General features: G+C 38.6%; 1 protein-coding gene across 3 annotated transcripts in view; it reads right to left on the reverse strand.

Moving 5' to 3' along the window:
• EFEMP1 (EGF containing fibulin extracellular matrix protein 1) overlaps positions 1–13,997 on the reverse strand; it is a 53,789-nt gene extending 39,792 nt beyond the window's left edge. For 2 of the 3 annotated variants that reach the window (XM_062571776.1, XM_062571774.1), the window contains exons 1-5: positions 13,859–13,997; positions 13,345–13,432; positions 13,119–13,206; positions 10,157–10,205; positions 9,722–9,982 (exon numbers count right to left, since the gene is read on the reverse strand). In XM_062571776.1, coding sequence (XP_062427760.1) covers positions 9,722–9,982; positions 10,157–10,205; positions 13,119–13,202 — 394 coding nt within the window. In that variant the 5' untranslated portion in view covers positions 13,203–13,206; positions 13,345–13,432; positions 13,859–13,997. Of the gene's footprint in view, positions 1–9,721; positions 9,983–10,156; positions 10,206–13,118; positions 13,207–13,344; positions 13,433–13,723; positions 13,779–13,858 lie in introns of those variants that run through there. The other variant, XM_062571775.1, reaches the window with a different exon arrangement.
• Between the last annotated feature and the right edge of the window lie 9,782 nt (positions 13,998–23,779).

Consider the following 23,779-nt stretch of genomic DNA (forward strand, 5'->3'; position numbering starts at 1 on the left):
AAGTGCAATGCCAGATTTGCTTATATCACATCATACCAGGTCATGTATTAGAGCAGGTATTCGGAGTAAACTCCAGATTAAATTCAGCTTATAAAAAGAAGGTTCAGCCAGGTCTTTGCTATTTCAGAATGGTGTCAAGTAGCCTTAAATGATGCAAAAAGCCTAGGTATGATCACTTATGGGGCTGAATTTTTCAATCAGTAGGTTACAGAGATCCAGAGCTTCACAAAATAAACAGGCATTCCCAGGAGATACACTTTTATATACACCATACATACATCCTATTTTAGAATTTTAATTATTTCTAAGGGTAGCCATCTATGGTCACCACCACTATCCTTAACCAAACAAATAGCATGCTTCCCTCTCCAGAAATACTGTTTTGATAGTGAAATGAAATGAAAATAGGAAATGAAATGAACAATGAAAACAGGAAAGCTGTATAGAAAAAAATCCTTTTAACTGCAGAAGGAATTATTAGTCAGAATAGTTTGCATTTTTTGATTAGCTGAAGTTACTTACTAAGATAGTCAGTAATACTGACAGATAAGAGTCTACTGAGTACCTAGTTCTAAAGATGCTTAATTAAAAGATTGAGATACATGTTGCCAGAAAAAGTCTAATTAATTTCTATGCCCCAAGAATGTTTTCTAAGCACTGTAATTTATGCAAGTGTGTGTAACACATGCTGTTTTCCTAGTATCTTTTTTCAGCTTCAAAGCTACAGGTTTTACCATATAATTATACATAACAAAAATTAGACATTTCTCTACTATACTTACAACAGAACCAACTTTGAACATGACCTTAGATCAACAAATAAAACACAAAAATAAGAATGAGCATAAAAAGTATTTTATAATAACTATATATGTATACTAAGCTATTTCAAAACTCTGTAATTTGCAAATCCCTCCTGTATTTTAGTAAACTTAAAATGTAAATGAAAGAAGGTATAAATAGGACTTTTAAGCATTTAACATGTTTTTTCAAGATAAATTTTGCTGTACTATTGAATTATGGCAAATAGCTTTCTCTCCAAAGTAACTGCTTTCAGGGTGCTATGCAAATGAAACTTAGCAAGTTACAGATGAAAACATTTAAAATCTTTGTGAGCTTTCATGCTTTTATCCATGAACCTTACAGGCTGACTACCTATTCCGTATACTCGTCATGTACTGAGAAAAGAGATCACAGAACGGTTGAGGTTGGAAGGGACATCTGGAGATCATCTAGTCCAACCTCCCTGCTCAAGCACAAGATCACTTGGAGCACATGACACAGGATCACATCCAGGCGGGTTTTGACTGTCTCCAGAGAAGAAGACTCCACAACCTTTCCAGGCAACCTGTTCCAGTGCTCTGTCACCATCACAGTAAAGATTTACCTCTTATTCAGGTGGAACTTCCTGTATTTCAGTTTGTGCCCACTGCCTCTTGTCCTGTTGCTGGGCACCACTGAAAAGAGTCTGGCCCCATTGTCTTGACACCCCCCCCTTAAGGTATTTGTAGACATAATTAAGATCCCCTCTTAGTCTTTTCTACAGGCTAAACAGGCCCAACTCTCACAACCTTTCCTCATAAGAGAGGTGCTCCAGTTCCCTATTTGTCTTCATAGTCCTATGCAGGACTCTCTCCAGTAGTTCCATGTCTCTCTTGTACTGAGGAGCCCAGATCTTACTAGCCACATTCAGATCTTTGAATCTTGTGCTGAGAAGCAATTGAACTGTATAAAAGGCACTTGGCAAACTTTCTTTTGATAAACAACTTCTAGCTGAAAGGATGTTTAAAGTTTCTATGTAGGATTCTAGAAGAAACATAAATAGTAACAGTCCAGAAAAAACATCTCAAACAACATCACAGAGGGAAAATGAGGATAAATGTTCCTGGAATGTAATGAAAGGAGATGACCAAGCTTAACTTGTATGAAAGTGAAAGTTCCTATCCAGTAATATTCACAGGACAAAGGGGTTGCTGTGCCATGACAGGCATTGAGTAAAGTGCCATACAAGAACAGTTAACTATATAATGCCTGATGTACAGAATGTTTAAGATGCTATGTAGTAAAGTAAACACAGAAATGATTGTTTCATCACAGTTACTACAAGATCAAAAAGATCTTGCTCATACAGTCCTACAATACAACATTCTCATCCTGGATGGCAGCAAAACAGCATGCTAACAATATACTGAATTAGTTCAGATAATAACAGAAACTGGTTTACTTCGCTGTGGTGCAGGGGATATTTTTCTTTAGAAAAGCCTATGCAAAGGAACATGTGCCTCTTTGGATGGTATAGTGAAGAATCAAACAGCTAATTTCCTTATTTGTGAGAAGCTTTGTTCTTCCTTTAGGAATATTCTCGCACACACAGAAAGGTAAATACAAGCTGTAGCTATCATCTTGCTTTGCCAGCATGAAAAAGAAATGAAGAAAATCACTTGGAAAGAGAATAATGTAAGGAAAATATACAACAGTTTTGAACTGCAGCTCTTGAACTAGTTACCCAGCATGCTAAATTAGCATTCCATTATTGGAGATATTACTGGAGATCTGCAAGAAACTTCTTAGACCTCCAGAATGCATTATTAATAATGCTGAGATCATGTAGAGATGTTTTATGGTTAGGAAAGGTGGTTGGGTAATCAAAACTATTTGAGGTGCTAATATTAAAGCTTGAAAAGCTGGCAATCTTCAGTGCCAGTGGTAAAGAGAAAATTAACATGCTGGCAACAAGATGTAGGGAAACAGCTCACTGATAAAATATGCAAGAAGAAAAGATGTATAGCTGCTGATAGACAACTTGGTCAAGGGGAAGTGATAGCCAAGAAGCAGAATAAGTGACCTGTCACGCCATTGGAAGGTTTTTCAGTAACTGGCTGCAACAGTAAAGGTTCTGCAAGAATGCAACATGAAAGCATTCTTGTTGATGCTGAAAAAATGAAAATAAAACACAGAAAATTACATAATATATAATGAAAATGCCTTCTGAAACAAGTCTCAGGTTTGAAAACACAGAAAAAAAAAGTGTTAGTTGAGAGAAAATTACCTTGAGTAAACAATTGGGGAAAGGAGGAACACAAAGACCTTCTCACCAGGCTAAAGAACTACAGTGCAGTAGTCCAGGATGAAATAACTGCAGATCTGCTCAAAGCAAACAGAAATTAAGAAAATCACTATACTTCATGAAAGAATAGGAGTCTATCTCAAAGCAGCAATGGTATTACTATGAAATTATCCAAGAGAGGTGACAAGAGCAGCTGATGGAATGCTTTTACGTTGCTAGGGAAACCATACCACTGTAACTTTATGGATGATAATTCATTAATAGCAGATTTTGAAGTGGTTGGAACAAAAGCCAGCCCCTTCTCTTACTGATCATGTTTTATGCTACCCAACATTGTTGAACACAACAGATAGAAGCTTTTCTTACTTGCAAGTTTTATTGACTGCTAGGAAATGTTTGACTGAGTGTTTGTGACAAGCACAGGGAATTCCTTGTAAACATATATAAATACTCTATGCATTTTAAGAGTGACAAATATACTGTGATACTCAATTAGAATTAGACATAACTATGTTCCTCTCTTTGGCTATCTGGTGTTATTCCTGGTCGCATTATGACGAAGACCTCCAGCTTAGAAACTGAAATTCTGAAGCAGAATGGAAGTATGTGCTTTCTAACTACATTTGCTATACTTTGTCTGCTAAGACATTAGTCTGATTAGAGCTACTAAGCAAACAGGCTTTTCAATCAACAAATCAAATCCAAACGTTTAACAGTCAACATGACCCCTGTAAGATCCCATTTTTCTCAAGTAAGAGGTCATGAAGACTGCTAACAAGTGTCTTTTGTTAAGGTAAAATTTAAATCTAACGATTGCCTGCATAACTACAATTCAAGCAGCTATGGTAATACAACTTTCCGAAGCCTGTTTGAATCCACGATGTTGAGCATGATTAGCATATGCTATGAATCCTTAGTGGCAAAGTCTTGAACATATTCCTGCAGGAGTCAGGACCACGGAAAAGCAGTAAGTAACTAAGGAAGTGAAGCAGCTGCTAGTATTTATGCTTGTGATGGATGTTCACAGTAAAATGGTCAGACAGAAAAAAGAATATCTATTCAAGGTCTTGGCATGACACTCATAGCTGTGCAAACAGCACAAACGGGAAGGTGATTTAGAGTGGCCAAACTTTCAAAGTACCCCAAAATAGGCCCTCAACCAGAAAACAAGATGTTTTCTGGTGACCTCCCTTCCCTCCTTCCTGGTTCCCCGAAACAAATTAAAGATATCCTCCAGCAAAGGCTCTTTGCAGTACAATCTGTGAAGTTGCCGCATTTAACAGCTTGAACAATTGGTTCAGGATCGGTTGAGGAAAGATGATCTCTGCATGATGTACCCACATGTACACAAAGTATGAACATTCAATACAAAGAGCTGTGAAAATATCAGCTTGTATCCTTTTGTGGGTTCTCTTAGATCTGCAAAATTCTATGGGTTTTCCAAGTAATTTGTATTCAAATAGCATGTTTAACAGCATCAGTCTCTTCAGAAGGCTACTGTAAGTCAAAAAAAATGAAAGTATTTTCCACTTACTGAAGTACTGCAGCAAACATATACAGATGAACTATGCCTCAATAAGCTGTTTGATGAATTAATGGCAATTAAACGAGTAATTTACTTTGGGTTGTCTTTTCAGAACAGATAACTAGCCCTCACTTTTACTTCCAGAGTCTCTCCCCGAGCCCCACCACCAAACCTCATTCCTTGCTTTAATGCCTCTGAAATTAAACTTGTCGACTCAGACTCTTTTCAGTGTACTCCTAAAAGTACTCATAAAAGCATAAAAAAAAAAAAAAAGAGAGAGAGAGAGAGAGAGAGAGAACTTGAGATGCTGCACTCTAATTACAGGTATAATTTTAAAAAACACTCCACAAAATGGTTCTGCGGCTAGCCTAAGAAGCTGTTATATAGCTGTATTCATGTTGTGTTGTTCAGGTGATGCATTAAGCAAGTTGTCTGTACTACCAAATAGCGTGGACCAACATGAGCAGATTAGCTGATGCAGAAGCTCCAGCATTCCAGTTTCTGCATTTCTGAGTGTCATTGTATTCTCTAGTCTACTCCTGAGGCCTGAATGCTCACTAGTGGTTGCAGCATACTAGTGGCACTCCTGCAGCACATTTCAGGTTTAGTTTCATCTGAATAGAATCTGTTTCGTGTGTGATGTGAATCCAAGCACAGTAAGCAGAGCTCATTAGGAGATGCATTTCAGAAGTGCACTTCGCATCCAAGTGGAAATGTCAATGCAGAGCACTCTACTGGAGACACACCCAGACTCTTAAACCTGAACTGGTTTTACAAAGAGCCAGACTGAGTGTGCCTGGGTTTATATAATTTTTGCTACCTTTGTATGCCAGCTGCACATCCATGATGTATATTATAAAATGTGATTTCTGAATGGAAAACAAAACATCACCAACTGCTCCCCCTTACCCCATCACCTCCCAGAACATGGAATCTAGATATGCAAGAGTATTTAACTTAGTTAACTTACATCACTCAATCTAGGCTTTTACCTCAAGACGTGACTTTGAACAGTACCAGCTAATTAAATCAAGGAAAAAACCCTCTAAGAGATACCTAAAGAAAGATTTTGCAGGGAAAAATATCCATAGCATCAACAAATCAGCTCTGCTTCCCCCTCCTCTCCCCACAGGAAGGAAGAAAAGCAAATAGACAAATAAACAATGACCATCCACCAATGCTATGCAGAACCATCTGGGGACTCTATGCATTCTTTCATCATACAATAAATGATTGACATCTCAATTATAACCCCTCTTCCATGTCTTCTGTGGAAGTTCCACCAGTTACAGTGGTGTAAAGGGTTACAAGGAGATCTTGTACAGGACCAGAGAAATACAGGAAGCCAGATTAGGGGTTTAGCCAAATAGCAACAAAGTTTGCTTAGTTTATTTGCTTTATTGCTTGTACAACCAGCATGATAGAAAGGCAAAAAAGTTCTTCCTCTTCTCAAGGTTACAGATTATTTAGTGCCTTTGCTTGGTCTTTTAAAAATTTGTTTAAAGGTCATGACATTCTGGGAAGAGCTAGTAGTTGTTTACAGACAAGATCTGACAAAACTGAATTAATTGGGTAGTTTGACTTTAGTAGGAGCAGTTGCAAGTCACAGAGTGCCTGAACTACATGGTAGACATACAGTTCAGTCTTCTTGCTATGCATACAAGGGAATGCAGGCATTCATTTTTACTGTGATGTAAAAAAAAAGAAAAAGTCCATCAAAATTAGCTGACTCATTTAAAAATATTTCTTACACAATTTTAACTTTTCCCAATTTGAGGGATACTCTCATATCAACAGGTGAGAACATCTGAGTGGCTTCCTGAAAAGGCTGGCAGGTGCTACCCACAGGAATCTACTTGGTCACCAACTCAGCAGCACTTTCTGTTAAAGGCATATGTAAAAGTAATTGAAACAGGAACCAACTATACAAAAGTCAGGGAAAAAAAAGAAAAGCGACAAAGTTAATCATGACCTTAATTTATCTTCACTTCTGAGTTTTAAATCAAAGTATTGGATTTTTACTTTGTGCTTTTTCTACATAAGAGAGCTTTGCTCAGAATGCTCTCCCTTCATCTTGTCATCAGTTCTGGGGGTTCCTGGCACCTACAATTCAGATATAGTACCTTAAGAAATTCCCAGAAAGTTTTTGCTTTCTACAAGCTTCTGACAAGCAGTGTTATACAGGAACACGTTTCTGATTGACAGTAGTTATAAAAATGACTTTTACATATATGACAAGAAACCACAATCATTTTGCTAAAGTTGTCTTCTGCAAGACAGCAGGCTTAGCTATCAGTCTTGCAGTCTGTTGTTAATGTGTTATGTAGTCTCTGTCAAAAGTAACATCATGCATTGCAGACAAAGTTCTATAAGTATCTTAATTTTCACTTGTTTTCTTCAGGTCAGATGTTAAAAAGGTATTAAATATCTCCTGAGTCAGAGATATAGCAGTCCTTTGGCAGCTTACGAAGTGCAGAGAATCACACACTTCTCTGCATGTTTCTCATTCACATCAGTAGAAATAGGATCTGGATGCACTATATTATGTCTTACTTAAAGATTAAACTTACCAGATCACTGAAGCCACTTAAAGTGAAACATGACTGATGTCATTTACGCCCATTTATGCCACGTGCAGAAACCACCATGAGTGTGTTTGGTTTATTATACTCTCACTACTCAGTGTTTAAGAAGGCAGTGTACATTTGTATTAAAAACAGAAGGCCCCTCATACTCTAGTATGATGTCAGAAATACAGTTCCTCAGAACATGTTATTGTTTTAAACAGAGGTCTCCACACTTTTACACTGGTTATAAAATACTTAGTGCTGCTGGCCTGGAAGGAAAATGTCATACATCTGCAAACAATTAGAAGGAGCTGGACTTCATATTTGATTTACTAAACAATAAAACAAGCTTAAGTGTGACTATACGTATAAGTTACACTCCCTAGGAGCCTCAAGTAGTTATCACAGCAAAGTCTTTTAACCATAATTAAATAAAACCACAGCGGGACCACTGTTGATCAAGATTATCTTTTGTAAGATATTTTCGGCAGCAAAATGCATGAAGATCATGAAGTTGAACACATACTTTAAGTGCTCCAGAAGTCTTTTATCCCTTCTTTTAAGCACTGTCCACTACCCTTTTTCCAGCTGGAATTCATTCAGTGCAACACAATTCAGCCTTTAAACACTAATATTTCCATACTTTCTGCATTTAGAATAAAATTTTGGCACAAGGAAATTAGCAGCAAAACTCTGATTGACTCAGTAAAGCCCAAGATTTCACCACAGTTTGTGCGTCTCCTACTTAAAATTCTGGTACTATAACAACAGTTGGTTGTTGTTATAATTAACCAAAGATTTGTAGACTGTATACAAATGTTTAGCTGCAAGTTTCAGGAAGAGAAGGGGAGAAGGAAGGTGGGCATAAGGGAGATGGAAGTATTGCCAGTCTTTTTCCTCAACAAAACTGAAATCCCCCAACCAGTCAGTCAGTTGTAAAAAGTTAACCCAAACTCACAACCGTCATTCAGAATATAGTAAGGCAATAGTACTACAAATTTAAGTTTTCCTATCCTTTCACTTATTGCATCTGAAAACACTGTAGTAAGAGATACTCCATTTTTCTGAAATCTAGTATTCCAAATATTATAAAATTCAAATATTGTTACATCCTAAAGTTGAAGCAGTTTAATCACAATTCACCAATAAAGGTGAATGTCACAGTAACACAGTATAATGTAGTGGGTGGAATGCTAGATTGAACCCTGTTTTGGCCACTAGTTTGCAAAGTTAAAGCTGGTGAAAACAGTTTGCCTCAATCTTCTTATGCAAACGGCTGAGGTTAGGGGATCAGGGTACTGACCTCCTTTGGTGACTCATTACTTCACATTCTTGAATGAGAGTGACAGAAATGCTAAATGTTATTAGATAAGCCAGAAACACAACTCTTATTTTTGTAGGCAAAGTCTCACTTATCCATCCTCCATGATGATTACTATGTTTCAGAATTACAGGGAATTTATTTATTGGTGATAAATAGTGTTCTGTATGCATGATACTAGGGAGAATGGAACTACCACTGTGTAATACAGCTTGCCCTAATTATAGCCACTTAAGTACTATTTTATATGATTATACTGTTAAGTGCCACAAAATGGAAAAGATGAACGAGGTCAAGTTTTGCCCTCTGATGTTTGCATGGGTATCCTACTAACTTGCTTGAAAGCCAAGTTCATGAACAAGGAGTAGAATGTATTTCTATGAAAGAGAAAAACAGTGGACAAAGCATTTGTTACTTCAGCGTGCGTAAGAGTAAACTATTTATATAATACAATAAATGAAGTGGTCTATAGTTTACAGTAGTGCTTGCAAGTCCAATTCCTGAATGCATACAATTAGCATTGCTAATACCCTGAGAATTTTGGTACTGTGTGGTGTACGTACACTCAAATGAAAGCTTATCACTGCCATCATTTCAGCAAATGGTTAAACTAAGAATGGAAATAAGTTGACTGGGCCTGTGCATGACTTCTTTCACAGAGATCAGAAGAGCATGATCTGTACAGGTGTTTGGTTCCTACCACTTGAGAAACATCTCTCTTGCAAATATGATCTGGATAGTGTGTGGGGGGGAAACCAAAAAACTTTAAGTCTAAGGAGAAGTTCATACAGTGGTTATTTTCTGTTCTATTCAGCATTCACTTACTGAAAAAAATAAAAGTTTAAGTCTTTGGAACTTGTCTACAATATGTCCTGCTATGTTGCCTACTTTCTTCAAAGCACTGCCTCTCTTGGACATACTTACTGCAGTCCAAAATGTTCGACTGAAATTGCTTATTTTTAAGTTTTTTTGAAGATCTACAGACAACTAAATTAATTCTACTTGTTAATCTGAAATAGAAGGAACAGGTAGCATGCTGCAAGAAACTGCGGATTCTGTTACCGTAAACAACATCCATGTATTTTATACATCTTAGAGGAGTGTGTATGTGTCCAGTACAATAGTGTAATGATACATTTCTAGAAAATGCAAAAGCTGTATGTTGTGATTTTCCAGGCATAGATTTGTCATCACATACTTTCAGTATAAGTGGAGAGTAAAACGTACAGCAGTTTGCTTACCTTGGCACACATTGTGATCACTTTGTTCATAACCAGCTGCACACTGTATTTGATGAGTTGGGTTTGGAGGGGCACGGTGAGGATCAGCAGGAGTCCGTCGAATTACATTATTTCGACCACTAGTGGATTCAGCTGCTGCTTCTTCTCGCTCATTTACAATAATTTGGGCTGTTCTAGGTAGACAGAGGTATCCTCCATAGTGGTTAACACATTTCATCCCACCTTTACATGCATCTGGGACTATTTCACATTCATCAATATCTGTGGTTAGCAACAACACAGGTCATGCTTTTAACAGTAGAATCTTCTGCGATAGTCATTAATACAAATAATAGAATGACATGCAAGCACATCTTTTTGTGCAAAACAGGGATGTGTAATGGTAATATTAAAAGAAGTCCAATGACAAGTCTTTTTGGAAATGATTTACTGTACCTTTGCACCGTTGCCTAATAGGATCCCATTCATAGCCATCTGTGCATTGCTATACAGAAAAGAAACAGAGAAAAAAAAATATGACTACTTAAAATGTTAATCAGGATTTTATTCTGGAGAGGAAAGGATGTTTCAATGAACTCAAACTTTGACATTCAAGGAAATGCTATGCTTCTTTATCTTGGTAAGCCAGAGGTGCAACACTGTTCTGCAGGAAGAATAATGTGAGTATACGTAGACACAGCCTCTATCTTAGAGAATTTTTAAGTTACAGTCTGTTGTGAGTAGGTAGCTTTACTGGGGGTAGGGGACAAGTCACGAGAAACATCAGTATTTCCTTGCTTTGTTCCTAAACATATTTTTTTAAAGCATCTGCCACTGATTGATACTGGTCAATTGGATCAGTCCAGAAGTCCATTTATTCCTTACTGTCCCAATCTCCTTGTGGAAAAAAAAAAAATGTTAATTTTGATCTGGCTCACTGCCATCCAAGAGGTGAACACCTTTCGTTCCTGGAACAGATTTGGCAGAGGGACCAATGAGTCTAACCCCTTCTATATCTTCCTCTCTCCCATTAGCACTTTAATGATGGGAAGAGATCCTGTGACTACTGTAAGGTAATTCATACGCGTTTTCATCACATGACTCTAGGAACTACAGTCTAGGAAGAACAATTTATTTTGTGAGACATACAATAAACTGTTAAAGTTTGTAACAGCAGTACTATTCATACAAATAAGACTTCACAAAAATTCAAACAAGACTATACTTGGCAACTATTCATATTAATGCAAATTAGCAACTTTGGAAGAATTTTAAGTATTCTGCCCTGCAATTTAGATAGGTATCCTCATATTCCTTCTGACCAAAAGCATTAATTGTCTAGAACATCGTAATTTTCATCACGTGACAACTACAGAAACTGATTACCTAAGTGTCACAATGCTACCAAATACAGTAGACATTTAGAATAGCAGTGAACCAACAGAGCTCCACTATGTAGCTTCATATCCATGCTATGCTGTTTAGGGTATTTTAATAGCCCTATAGAAAAAAAAGAATTGAATTAAACTAACCTAATTAGTTACAGTCAAGCAAGCTAAATCTTTTGCAACTCCTCTGCTTCAGAGGAATTATACAAGTGACAAATTTGCCCTGCTGATGCCGAGATCCACTTGTTCCATGTTTCACTGTCCTCAAGTTATTCTGAGAAACTTTTTACTAAGACACTGACTCAGCAATAGAATAGAAAGTATTTTTTCATTTGCAAGTGACACTAGTGATCTGCCAAATGTAGCAGTGAGCTGGAACTAAAAGCCTCCAATTTTAGGAAGAGGTAAGTGGACAACTAATTGTATTGTAATTCTCAGTCTCTAAAGGAATGACTACATGCTGAGTTGACAACACCAAAGTTACTGTAGCTATGAAAATGCAAACCCAAAGGAAAACAGCAAATTCATGTATTTACTGAATCAACCAATTCCTGTTAATGCACAACAGAAGTTGTATCTATTTAATAGTAAGGAGCCAAGTCCAACTCCTACTAAAACTGAAAGGAGTTTTACGATAGAAAAGGATTTGGCCCTAAACAAATACAATGTCCATATGAGAAATGGTAGCATTTACCTTCTGGAAAATTTACCTGTTAAGTTTTATGTTTAAAATGATTGTTATAATATGTAAAACTGCTCTAAGAGCTTAAATGCTAAGATCTTTTCGAAGGTGGGCTACAGGAACTCAAGTCACCCAGGTATAAACTAAATAAGCTTATCAAAAAAAAAAAAAAAAAGCTATTTAAAAGAAAATATGTAATAAAAATGGAAAAGGATAGGGTCCTTATATTCACCTATATTTTCAAAAAGGTATTTAGGTCTTCAGTAACCAGTGTTTATATATAAAATAGATGTAAAATCTCACAAGTCTGTAAACATAAGTATATCCAACCTTTAAAAAAGTCTATTGTTTCTAGAGCATAACATTAAACTGTTTTATGATTGACTTCCCAATGCTTCTTGGAGCCCTGTCTTTTATGCTAAGGTCCAGTTCTACAGTATTTACTTGCCTGAGCCATCCCACTGATTTCAGTGAGATAACTTGTATAAGACACAATCTCATCTTTGGCTGTGGTTCTCTAACGTCTTGCATGTGTGCAGAATTAGTGCAATGCCACACAAGCAGAATGTCTTTATGCATATTCAGAGGTACACCCATATGAAGCAAGTTGCAGGGATTACAGCTATAATCAGTTGTGAAAATGTGGGGTTTTGCCCAAGTCAATGTAATTGCCACTCATTCTATGACATTCATTATGCAAGCCAAAGAGTGAACACTGGAGGGGGCGCAGGGGGAAAGTCTTACGAAAAGGCCTGCTAAATCTCAAACCCCATCTCTTGATTATAAGCAGAATCTATTAAAAAAAAAAATCTAGTTCATTTTTTTCCAAGTCATGCAGAACAACTGCTCAAAAGTAGCTCATAAACTGACATTCATACGATTACTCTGTGATTTAGATTCTTCATTAAGAATACTAAATTTTGAAGTATTTGTGTTTTGTTAAAAAAACCTTGAAATATCCAAAAGAAAACACAAAAGAACGTTTGACCTAGTTATCTGTCAAGTTTCATATATTTAAAAGGATGAGTCTATGAAACTTTTAGTAAAAAAAAAAAAAAAAAAGGAAAGAAAAAAAAACCCACAACTTCACAATCTTGTTCAGTTCATCAAGCTCATATAGGTAAGCTTTTCAAAACAGGCAGTTAGAGCCAGTTTTGTTCAGTCTTGTAAACCTCAACTTCTAAAACACGGTTTCAGTGTAGAAACAGATAATTTTCTGGTTAACATTCAAAGTCAAAGAATTTGGTACTGCATGCTATGAATTGGCAAAAAAATTTGTGTTTTCTGAAGGGTCATTTAGAAAAGAAGCTCCGCTTAGCAATAATTACCTCAAACTCTTAAACCTTACCGTGTATGTTATGGTTTCCTCAGTTTCCTGTGAATGTACTGTAATGAGAATGAAAGCAGCCACGAACATAGTTGTCAACATCATGAACCTTGAAAGAAAGGAAAACGAATAAACCAGCAATACTTTCAGCGCTGCTTTGCTAAGAAACGCTAAGAAACGCAGCCTCCGCCTCTAGGGAGCGGGTCCCGCGCTCGCCGCCAGTGCGAAGCGCCCGCTCAACGCCTACCTGCGTGAGGAGGCCCGGGCGCAGCCCTCTGGAAGCCAAGAAGCGGCCGAGCCTCGGCAGCGTTTCCGCTCCGCTGTACTTTATCCAGCTGAAAAAGAAGCAGAAGGAGGAGAAGAAAAAGAAAAAAGGCTTTAAACCGAGGTAGCACCCAGCCGCACCCCAGCGCTATCGAGCGCCGCAGCCCCCGTCGGCACCGCTGCGGCCGTCTCCGCGGCTCCCCGGCCGTTGCGGCTGCCTCCGCGGCTCCCCGGCCGTTGCGGAGGGGCAGCGCGGGGCACCGCGGCGATGCCGCAGGCACGGCCGGACGCTCGGCGACAGCGGCCCGACCCCGCAGCCCCTCGCACCGCCCGCCATCCCACCCCGAACCCCTGCCGGGCACCTGCTCAGCCAGGGGCCGCCGTGCCCCGCCGCCCCCAGCCCGGCCGCCTCGTCCCGCTCTGCCCCCGCCCCCAGGGCAGCGCGGAGCGGAGTGGAGCTGCGCGGCGCAGCGCCCAGCCCCGCCGCCGGCTCCTACCTGCGGCTGCGGCACCCGGGCTCTCCTGGCGGGGCCGCGCCGCGCCGCGCAGCGCCGACTGGGGCTGCTCCCGGCGGCAGGTCACCACGGCGGCTCGGCCCCCTCCGTCCCTCCGCCCGCTGGTAGTGCCGCCGCCTCGCTCTACTTCCCCCACCCGTCCGCCCGCGGCTAAATAGAAACCGTCGCGGCTCCGCCGGGGCCCCGGGCGCCCCCTGCCGGCGCCGCGCAGCCTGCGCCCCTCCGCCGCGCCGCGCCAGGCCGCGCCAGGCCGCGCCGCGCCGGGCAGGTGCGGACGCCACTTCCTCCGCCATCTCGGGCGTGAGACGGCCGCGGCGGGTCGCGGGACGCTGCTCGTATCCCGCGCGTGGCTGCGGCCGCGCCCCGCGAGGCGCTCCGCGTGCTGCTCGGGGCGGCCGGGCGGCAGGTGAACGTGCGGGCGTCCTGCCCTGGCTCTTCCTGAGCACGTAGTGAAAAAGATACGAATTTGCCATGTTTCCCTTTCCCCTTCCCTCCCCCCCCCCCCTTTTTTAATTTCTGGGAATTGCGCTGGCATTTGCCAATTTAGCTTCAAAAGTAGAGCTGTGATCTGAGAAGTGCTTGGGCTTGATGACTGCCTTCTTGTGTGATTTTTCTAAAAATCACAGTGGTACTTTTCATATAATCTGGTTATGCCAGGAGACTTTGTCTTGGCAGGGTGGAATCCACCTGCCTGTAGAGGAAGAGCCACAGCAGTAGGAAGCATCTTTGGGTTGGTATAATGGTAACCAGCGTGAGGAAGTTGTACTACTGTAGTTCTTTCAGGATAGGTGTGATACAGCTTTTCTTGTGCAAGGAGAACATGTACATGAATTTAAACACAAGGTGTTAGGGTGGCATCAGTGGTCACTCTTTAAATATCCAGTTAAATACTTAAAAGATTAATGCACTTACAGTCTTCCTGTTAGAGTTTTTGATAAACATTTTTTTTTTAAATAGGGCATTGTGCATACTCCTTGGAATTTTTTTAAGTGTGTGTAAATGTATATTTGTTTAAATTTAAGCTGAACTATGACTTTTCAAACAATAATATGAATATTTATCTGACCGGGCAATCTAAGTGACTTTTAAATTAGTAAGACTAATATATTTTTCTGTCCATTCTAAATCCTGTAAATAAAAAATATGAAATGTCCTTCATATTGGAATGCCTGCCACAATGGCAGCCTCTGTGATTGATAGTAACTTTTTGTATGAAAGCAGTTAAAGATTCTAATTAAGATGGGAATGCCATTGTAGAAAGGAGTTTACAAATAGGAAATGATTGAAGAGCAGTGAGTGTTCGTAATCTAAAGGCGCCAAATAGATAGAAGGTAAATGAAGAAATCTATCAGAGTCTGGGAAGACCAGTCTAGAAGCAAAACACTGGAATTCATTTAATTATCAGAGCCTTCAGATATAAATACCTATTGCTGCTTTTAGTCCTTCAGTTATTTAGGATAAGCATATAATAATTTGTGAGCATATAATACAGCTAGATTATAAAAACACTGAATAAAGTATTTAGTGAACCTGCTTCTCTTCCAGGGAAGGGATGAGATAGCACACATGTGACAAATGAATAACTTATTTGCAACAGTCACATTGTACAAATGAATAATTCTCAGATGTTTAGTGTTCAAGGGATAAAATGGACTGTAGTTGTGAATTGCCTTGAGAGTATAGTAACAGTCAGGATATTTGACAGTGCCTACTTTCAAGTTACTTGGATTTTTGCTTCTACTTCACTTTGGTCATTTGAAATCCTATTCAGGATACTTGTATTTGGTGAAGAACTCAGGGACAATCTGTGGAAATGATAGAACAAGAATAATGGCAAAGGGAGAGGGACATGAGCAGAGAGTTATTTAAGCAGTCTTGAAAGCTGAGGGAGCCACATAGAGAAAAGAACAGGCTACAGTAGTTAAGCTAGGGGAGATACCTCCTTCCAATGTCAAGAAGGAGACTTAGTGAGAAATCCAAAATGTTCCTTCAGGCTCTGTGCAAGTTCAGTAATCATTACTTCAAGAGCTTCTTCTATGCGTAATATGCCATTATTTCTCCACCCAATAGAAAAGTTGATGAACTGAAGGAGAGATCAGTAGGTGTTATGAAGGTTTAGAAATTTTTGTAGGTGGAATGCTTAAGGGGAGGAGCAGGTAACTGTGCCAAGAATTTTTTCTACATAAAGATAACCTGTATATTTTTTTTAGGCCTCCGACTTTGTTCCTCGGATCAAAGTGCTGTGCTGTAGTAATGTAGCTCTCCCCTATTCTTCTTAGTTGAGTCTACGAGGCCCTTAATTTTTTATGAGCTTCAAGCTTTTCAGTATTGACTGTGAAGGGCCCAGAACCTTTTTATCTCTCTTAAACAAGCTGATCTGTCTGAGAAATCCTGAAAAATTGTCATACAAAGTTGCAGATCTCTGGCACAGCTGGTCTAGATAATAACTATATAATCCAGTAAATACGTAAAACATGAGTTCTTTTTTAGATGGTTCTTTAGTTTTTTAATACAGTTACTGAAATATTGTACTCTGCCAAGGATTATTCTTGACCCTTTAAATGGAAATAGTAGAGTCAATCTATAATTTTGTAGTTCTGATATTTCCTACTGAAGCAATTGGAGATACACCTGATGTAGGAATAGCAGGATTTAGACCTGGGAAGTGGTGGGAAATACTTGAGATATCCAAGTTACTCAGCAGTAGAGGAACTTATTTTACATATTTAAAATATGTCTGAAGATGTCAAGAATTGGTCAAACCATCCATTCTTTCTTGCTGACCATACAATACTGCATAACTGAGGCCAACCCCTAACAGTTACTCATATCATTTTTCCTGTCAGGAATAGCCCTGGGAGACTGACTCCTAATTACTTTTATTTACGTTTGGCTCCTTCAGAAAATGATGCACTGTATTCCTACTCCTAGTGAACCCTTTTTTACCTCTTAGTTTTTGCTTCTTGTAAAAAGCCACAGTTTTCATACATTCTTTAACTTGCTTGTGTTTGCAACTTAAATGCTCATGTTTTTTTCTTCCTGGCAGAACCTACCATCCTTACTGTCCTCAAAAACCCAAGGATAGGTAGGCTGAAGGAAGACTGTGTGTGGTCAAAATGTCACTGCACTCCAGCTAATTCTGGCTGCTGGAATTGTCCCTGAGGGCAATAGACAGCTGGACATAATTTAGAGCAGGCTGAGATTGATCCTAGTGGCTAGCTTGAAAATAAGGAAAACAAAATTGCAGTTTAATCTCTTCAGCTCCCCGATCTGACCCCCTTTTCCTGTTTCAAGCATAGCTCACTAGAAAAGAAAATCAAACACACAGCAAATTAAGCAACTTGTATTTGTCAGCTCAGAGAACTATCAATGTCAATTTAAGATGATTTCTCTTTCTGTGCATGTCATATCAAGTAACACTGGAGTTGTCTAAACTAAGAGCTGGAATGATGGAGATGTTATTTTCAAGTTGGAGTTGCAGGAATTTTAGAACATAAATTGTTTTGATAACATGGCAGACTGCCTTTCTGCCACACTGCCTGCAAATGTCAATTTTTTTTCCACGTTTCAGCTTGGAAAGGACATGGCATTGGTGAGGGATAAATTGTGAAGAATTATATGTCTGACTTTATTGCTAATTAAATATGACAGATGTTAACCTTTTAGTTGAGGTAAGATTTTACCAGTTTATTTATCTCAAAGGGACGTGAACATTGCATGCTATGGGATTTTACTTCGCTGTAAACTTAGTTTGAAAGAACAGTATTAGGAAATTACTCTCAATATTCATAGAAAGTAATAGTAAGAAGTAAACATGTTGCAACAATTTCTAGCAGTAGATGCTAAAATTAAAAAAAGTTAGTAAGGACCAAAAGATTAGTAGCAGAGGACGGAGAACCTATTCCCTCCTCCTCGTTTGGCCTCTCATTAAAATTAACACATTTTTACTGTTACTTGTTTGTTCGTTTGTATTACATTAGAGTATGTAGGTGAGAGACACAATACTGATGCTTAATCAGAGAAAACTCCTGCCCAACAATTCTTGCAATTTGTAATGGAAAAAAGTGTGAGAACTGCAATAGCAATCAGTAGTTGAAGTAATAGGGCTAGAATTTCAGCCTTTATTTTGCTAATACTATCTACTGATGGGAGATCGTGTGTGAGTTTTGTTGTGGCTGAGGCCTTTGGATAATGTAGACTTGTAATTTCATTTCTAAATGTCTAGCAATGCTGTGAGGATATTAAAATACAACATTGTTGCCTTTTTTAATTTTAATTTTTGCTAAAGATCAAGCATGCAATTTGCATGCAATTTATCAAGTATACAATTTGCTTTTCTTCTGTAATTTACAGGAATATGATCGTATGTTTTTTTGCTTTGTTAACTGCAGCCAAAATTTGAATGCCCAGAGGATGTGGTATTGAGATCTCACCAGAGTCCTATAACAGCAAAACAAAATGTGTGTGTGAGACAGCATGGGAGTGAGAAAGGAATCTCGACAGAAAATTGTTCATCCTATAAACTTCCCTTTTTCATTGGTCCACTTGTACAGCTGTAATGAGTCAGCATATTGAAGGGCTTCAGGAGTGCGAGTTTTAAGTGGGTTCTGGTGTGACTTAAACCAGCACGTGAAACAAGGATGTGATAGAGCGGGGGAAGGAGGAGTCCATTTTACTTTCAGTGTCTTGATTCAGCACCGCTTGTGTCCTACGTAAGTAGTATTTTTTTGTGACTGTAGACCACTGCTTTTGATACTCAGATGTGATGTTAATTTCAGACTTCACTTTGAAAAATGAGAGAACATCATTTACAGGTGCATTCTCAACATTTTTAAAAGCATAACTTTGAGGCCTAACTTAACAAAACTTGACTCACAATCCTAGAATGTCTGATTTTATGTATTAATCATGTAGGCAATGACTACCTAATGTGGTAAGAATTTTGGGTATTGTAAACTTAGACCTTAAATTAAATTGTATCACAGTTGCTGTGAAGATTTTATTTTGCTAAGCAATTTTACCTGGACTTTGAATGGTCTTCCTAACCTATTTTATCATTTTCTTCTGTGTAGCAGCTCATTCCTACTGCGCTCCCTATCAGTAATTTTTTTTTCTTCTCTTGTTCTCTTATTCCTTTTCTTATCCCAGGTAAAAGAAATATTAGACTGGGAAACATGCATCGTTTAAGTATATGGCTTCTATAGCACTGGAGTCATCATCCGTTCCTTCCTATTTCTGGAAAACCAGAGTTTCTACATACAGAACTTTAAAGCTGGTACTGTACTAGGTTTGAAACAGTTTGGAAAAAATGAGAACTCTAGAATGTTTTCATAGAACTACAACCCATCTAAGGAACAAACAATGTTCTTGATACTTAGAATGTTTACTGAAATATGTAGTTTTCTTCTGATTAAACTGTGTCAGTACAGTTCCTTGATCTGGCTAAGAGGCAAAATAGAAATGCCAGAATTCAGATCCCAGAATATCTTGGAGATAATTTTCAGCCCTGGCTTTGGCTTCTTGTGAAGCTTTATGTGAGTCATTTAATTTCTTGATACATTCTCCATCTGTAAGATGAAGAAAATACATGACACTTACATAAGGAAGTGAGAGAATACATTCATTTGTGTATCCAGGATTTCCAAAGACAGTTGAGTTAGATATCCAGATCCCTTTCAAAGTCATTGGAATCTGGATACTTATCTCTGAGGTTGACTTCAACTGCCCTGGGCATCTTGTCATTGACTTGGTTGGAAGTAGAGTCAAGTAGAACTTCATCTACTGAAATGCTTGTGTTTCAGAGATAAGAATGAGCGTGGATGAGTACAATCTCTCTGTAGCTTCTCATTATTTTCCCTCCGTGTAAGAAATCCATTTGTCCTTGCTCTGAGTGTCTCTTTTTATGTTTTTTTTTCCATTTCTGAGAAAATAATATACAGGTTGGAATTGAATAAAATACACAGGTATGACTAGCATGGCTTTCTAACTGGCAGGTCAGCTGCAGCAGACTGACTATTTAAGCTGTTACTATTCCCTCTTTTTATTTTGCAGTATTCCTGCACCACATTTAGCTCCAGACTTTCAGAAGGTATTTTGAGTACTTGGAGTTTTTTGTTCTCAGTGAAGAGCACAGACTGTCTTCCTGATTTTCTGAAAGTGCTGACTGCCTTCAAGCAGACACTCAATATAATGACTCCCCTTTGAAAACCTTAAGCTAATGTTTTTCTGTAAATCCTTGTGAACCAAGAGTAGGAGCGTGATAATTTTGTGATCCTTTAGCACAAGAAAATTGAGGCATGTCAGAAAAGCTGCAATGGAAGAGGAATTTAGAAAAACAATCTATGTGACAAAGCTCTAGCTACTGGCTCTTCTGCCTTTCAGAGTGCATAAACATTGGGGGCAGTAGACATTTTAAACACTTATTTGGTTTCATAGGCATCTTCCTAATTCTCTGTGTTTGTTTTTCTTACTCTTTAGGGAAAATGTCAGTAGTATCAGCAAAGCAGCAGCATTTCTTATTTATATTGTGTGGGGTGAATTTGGCAAACAAGCTGCCCAGTTAACCTGTAATTGTTATTCAGAAACCCAGCTTTGCTGGTGAATATCTGCATGTTAATGCTAAGGGATGTATGCCAGAGTGTTTTAATTCCTTAGAATATTAAACTAATTTAGTATTAATCTGTATGCTGTCATACAAAAAACAGAAAAAAAATAACAATAGGGATTTTCCTATTTTCCTTTTTCTAGGATTCAGTTTATAAAGTGTTATCCTCTCTCTGCTTGAAAGGCATCGAAAATCTGGAAAAGGCCAGATGATACAGCTGAAAGCTGGCAGAGAAGGGGCCATATCTCTGCCTGCTCCCGAAATATACTCTATAGGATTCTGACCATATCAGGGAAGAACTCAGTTCTGGGATTGAGGCGGAGGGAACAACATTGCCCAAATCATTGAGTGTTCCTTTTAAGTGGCTGCAAAACAATAGCAAACATTTCCTCTTTGTGATAAACTAACATGTAACTTACAATATGTGCTTGTTTAAAATGGTATGTACTATAGGAATTCTTTTATTAATCATTTCAAGTTCTCTTTTCCTGGAAGCCCAAAGCCACTAGAAATTCATTCCCCTTCATGCACACTTACTATGCTTTAAGGACTATTAAAATTTAGAAGACTGCTTGTCCCCAAGGTGATGAAGGCCCCAAACGAACTGACTGATACAAAGAAAAACAACTACCACTCTCCACCCCCATTGCAGAATAGCTCAGTGTAGTTCAGTTATTTACTGATGTCACTCAAAACCCCTCAGAGTGCTGTTTCACCAACAATAGGCTCAGTGTGTATGGAGTTGTGGGACTTTGGCACCACAGCTGCAGGTCGTAAATACAGTTCTGGAGATTAAGATATTAAAATATCCCTCTTTGGTGGCTGCAGAACAATGCATGAGGTATTGCACCCTGCCTGCAAAGCAGCCTGGTAGCTCTCCAGGCTGTCAGGTGACTGCATGGAGCACACTCAGAGAGCTTACATGTGGATTAGCTCTTTCTGAAATGACATTTCTGCCATTTCCTATGTTAGCCAGATTATTTTGTATGCAGTGCTTCCATTTCCTGTAGGAGGCTCCCTAAAGTTGGTTAAAGTAGTTTGTTGAGTATGAATTTAGTGTACATACAGACAGATATCTGCCTTAAGAAAAATGCTGGTCATTTTGTGCAGAAAAAGATGCAGCTGAAGCACCGTTGTGTGCATCTTTCTGTGGATTTATAAAATAGAGAAGGGACATTTGGAAAGAAAAACAAAAAACAAAAACACTTGAGCCAGTTAAAAGGATGGGAAATGTATTTACCTACTTAACAACGTGCTAGTACTTACTTCCAGACACATTATTTATTACTCTTTAATCATTTTTGTGTAGAGAAGTTTTGCTTTCTGGTGTCCTTACTATGGAAAAAAAAGTGCCTCTCTCACTGTGATGATTGACTGCATTTTAAAACAGTGAACTGTAGTTGCAGAATTTTTTTCACTTCCTGAAGCAATAATTAGCATGTGTCAGAATTTTGGGCCTCAGACATTTATGTTTTTATTCATCAGTCATTTTTTCAGATGTGTATCTCCAAGAGACAGGAGGCTTTTGCCATATAAATTCAACCTCTGCAAGAGAACACTAGAGTCAGAAAAGTATAATTTATTGAGCTTGCCTGTGCTTTCTGCAAATGTAAGGATTGCTCTTGGTTCAACACTTTGTCTGCAAATTGTGGCTGAGCAATTAATTGTCTGCCTCAGATACCAAGAATCTAGAATTTATAAATCTGTCAGAAAAGCATTTGATACACAAATCTCTGAATGTTGCTAGAGTTCCTTACTGTTATTTCTAAGTAAGCTATGAATGCTAAGAAATGTCATCTTAATGATGAGGGAATTAAACCTTTTAAAGTACATTGCTTGGCTGTAAATTACCTTGTTTTGGCACTTGGTGCTTTAGGACCAGGGATCAAATTCTTCCTCAGCCTTGAGCTGGAGATACACTAACACTCATTTTGCCCAGCTGCAGTGGGTTAATTGAGCCGGTCACAATTTTGTGAGCAACTGTGCATAATGGCTTTTTGGGACAGGTCTATTAATTGCTGTTATCTGATAAATTCCTCACTGCTTTAAAGATAAGGGTGCAAAAACAGTGGAGGGTACTTTGGCTTAAGGAGTACGACATGCAGTCCATGAAGATTTCCCTGTTTTTCCTGAAGATTTCCTCAGTCCCTTTAGTCGTGCTGATTCAAAAGAAGATTTACGAAAAGAAAAAAAAAAAAAAAAAAAGACTACGAAGTTATGATGTCCTTGGAATCATTGCTTACAACTGTAAGGAAATTGCAGTAATTGCTAAACTTAACACTAGTTCAAAATCATCTCTCACCCTTTGTGGAAATAGAATGTAACTGGTGTGTGTGTGTATGTATGTGTGTATATTATGCTCACATTAAAAGATTGGTGAAGAACAAGGATTTCAGACTAACAGGCCAGTACAGGCAGTTGTCATATAGGTACTTGAGACTACTCTGTCACAGCATCCTAATCTGAGTTATAGGGAACTCTAGTTACAAAGGCGGCAGTTCTTCATGCTTAATTTAGTCTCTTCATTGAGAAAGCCTGAAAAGGTAAGATTTAGTCCTACCTGCTTAAATGGTGGTTTTGTGATCAGAATGTGTATGTTTTATGAGTAGAACTACATGAAAATGGTAAGTTTGGTAACAAGTTCCTGTAAATGAGAGAAATCTTTCAAATGATTGCTTGTAAGGAGAAAGCTGTTAAAACATGGAATGTGTGCCTGCATATGTATGTATATGCCATGTAATTCTCTAAAGCTGCATGTTACATATCTGCAGTATAAATGACATGATGCATATATGCATGGTGGCCAGAAAATCACTGGAGATTTTCCTACTTACAGTGCTCATGAGGTAGCATCAGACGTTGATAAAACTGAAAATGTAAAGAAAGAAAAATTCATGCAGCTTTCAAGCTTTTAAAAAATATTTTTGAAAATGCATGGGGCCTCAAAACTTCAAAAGACTGTAAGACAATCTGCAAAGCCTGGTATCATAAAATGCTAAATTCTTACAATCTCAGTTTACAAAAACATAGAAAACCTTGTATTTGTACATGAATTTTAGTGATATGAATGGGATTAAAATTTAAAGTTATGGGTGCTCATAAGGCTTCTCTGAGGAGGAGTGCTTGATTAAACAGTGGTCTATGTGGATGGATTACTGAAAAGTGGCCAGTAAACAGTAGTTCATGTTCAAATCAGGGATCTCATCTAAAGCTCATTTCTGGTAATGTGATCATGTTTAGAAATACCTTATATGTCCTCTTGGAATCAGTGATGAGGTACTGCTAAACATAGGTAAAAT

This window comes from Rhea pennata, chromosome 3 (genome assembly GCF_028389875.1).
Source record: "Rhea pennata isolate bPtePen1 chromosome 3, bPtePen1.pri, whole genome shotgun sequence".
Lineage (NCBI taxonomy): Eukaryota > Metazoa > Chordata > Aves > Rheiformes > Rheidae > Rhea > Rhea pennata.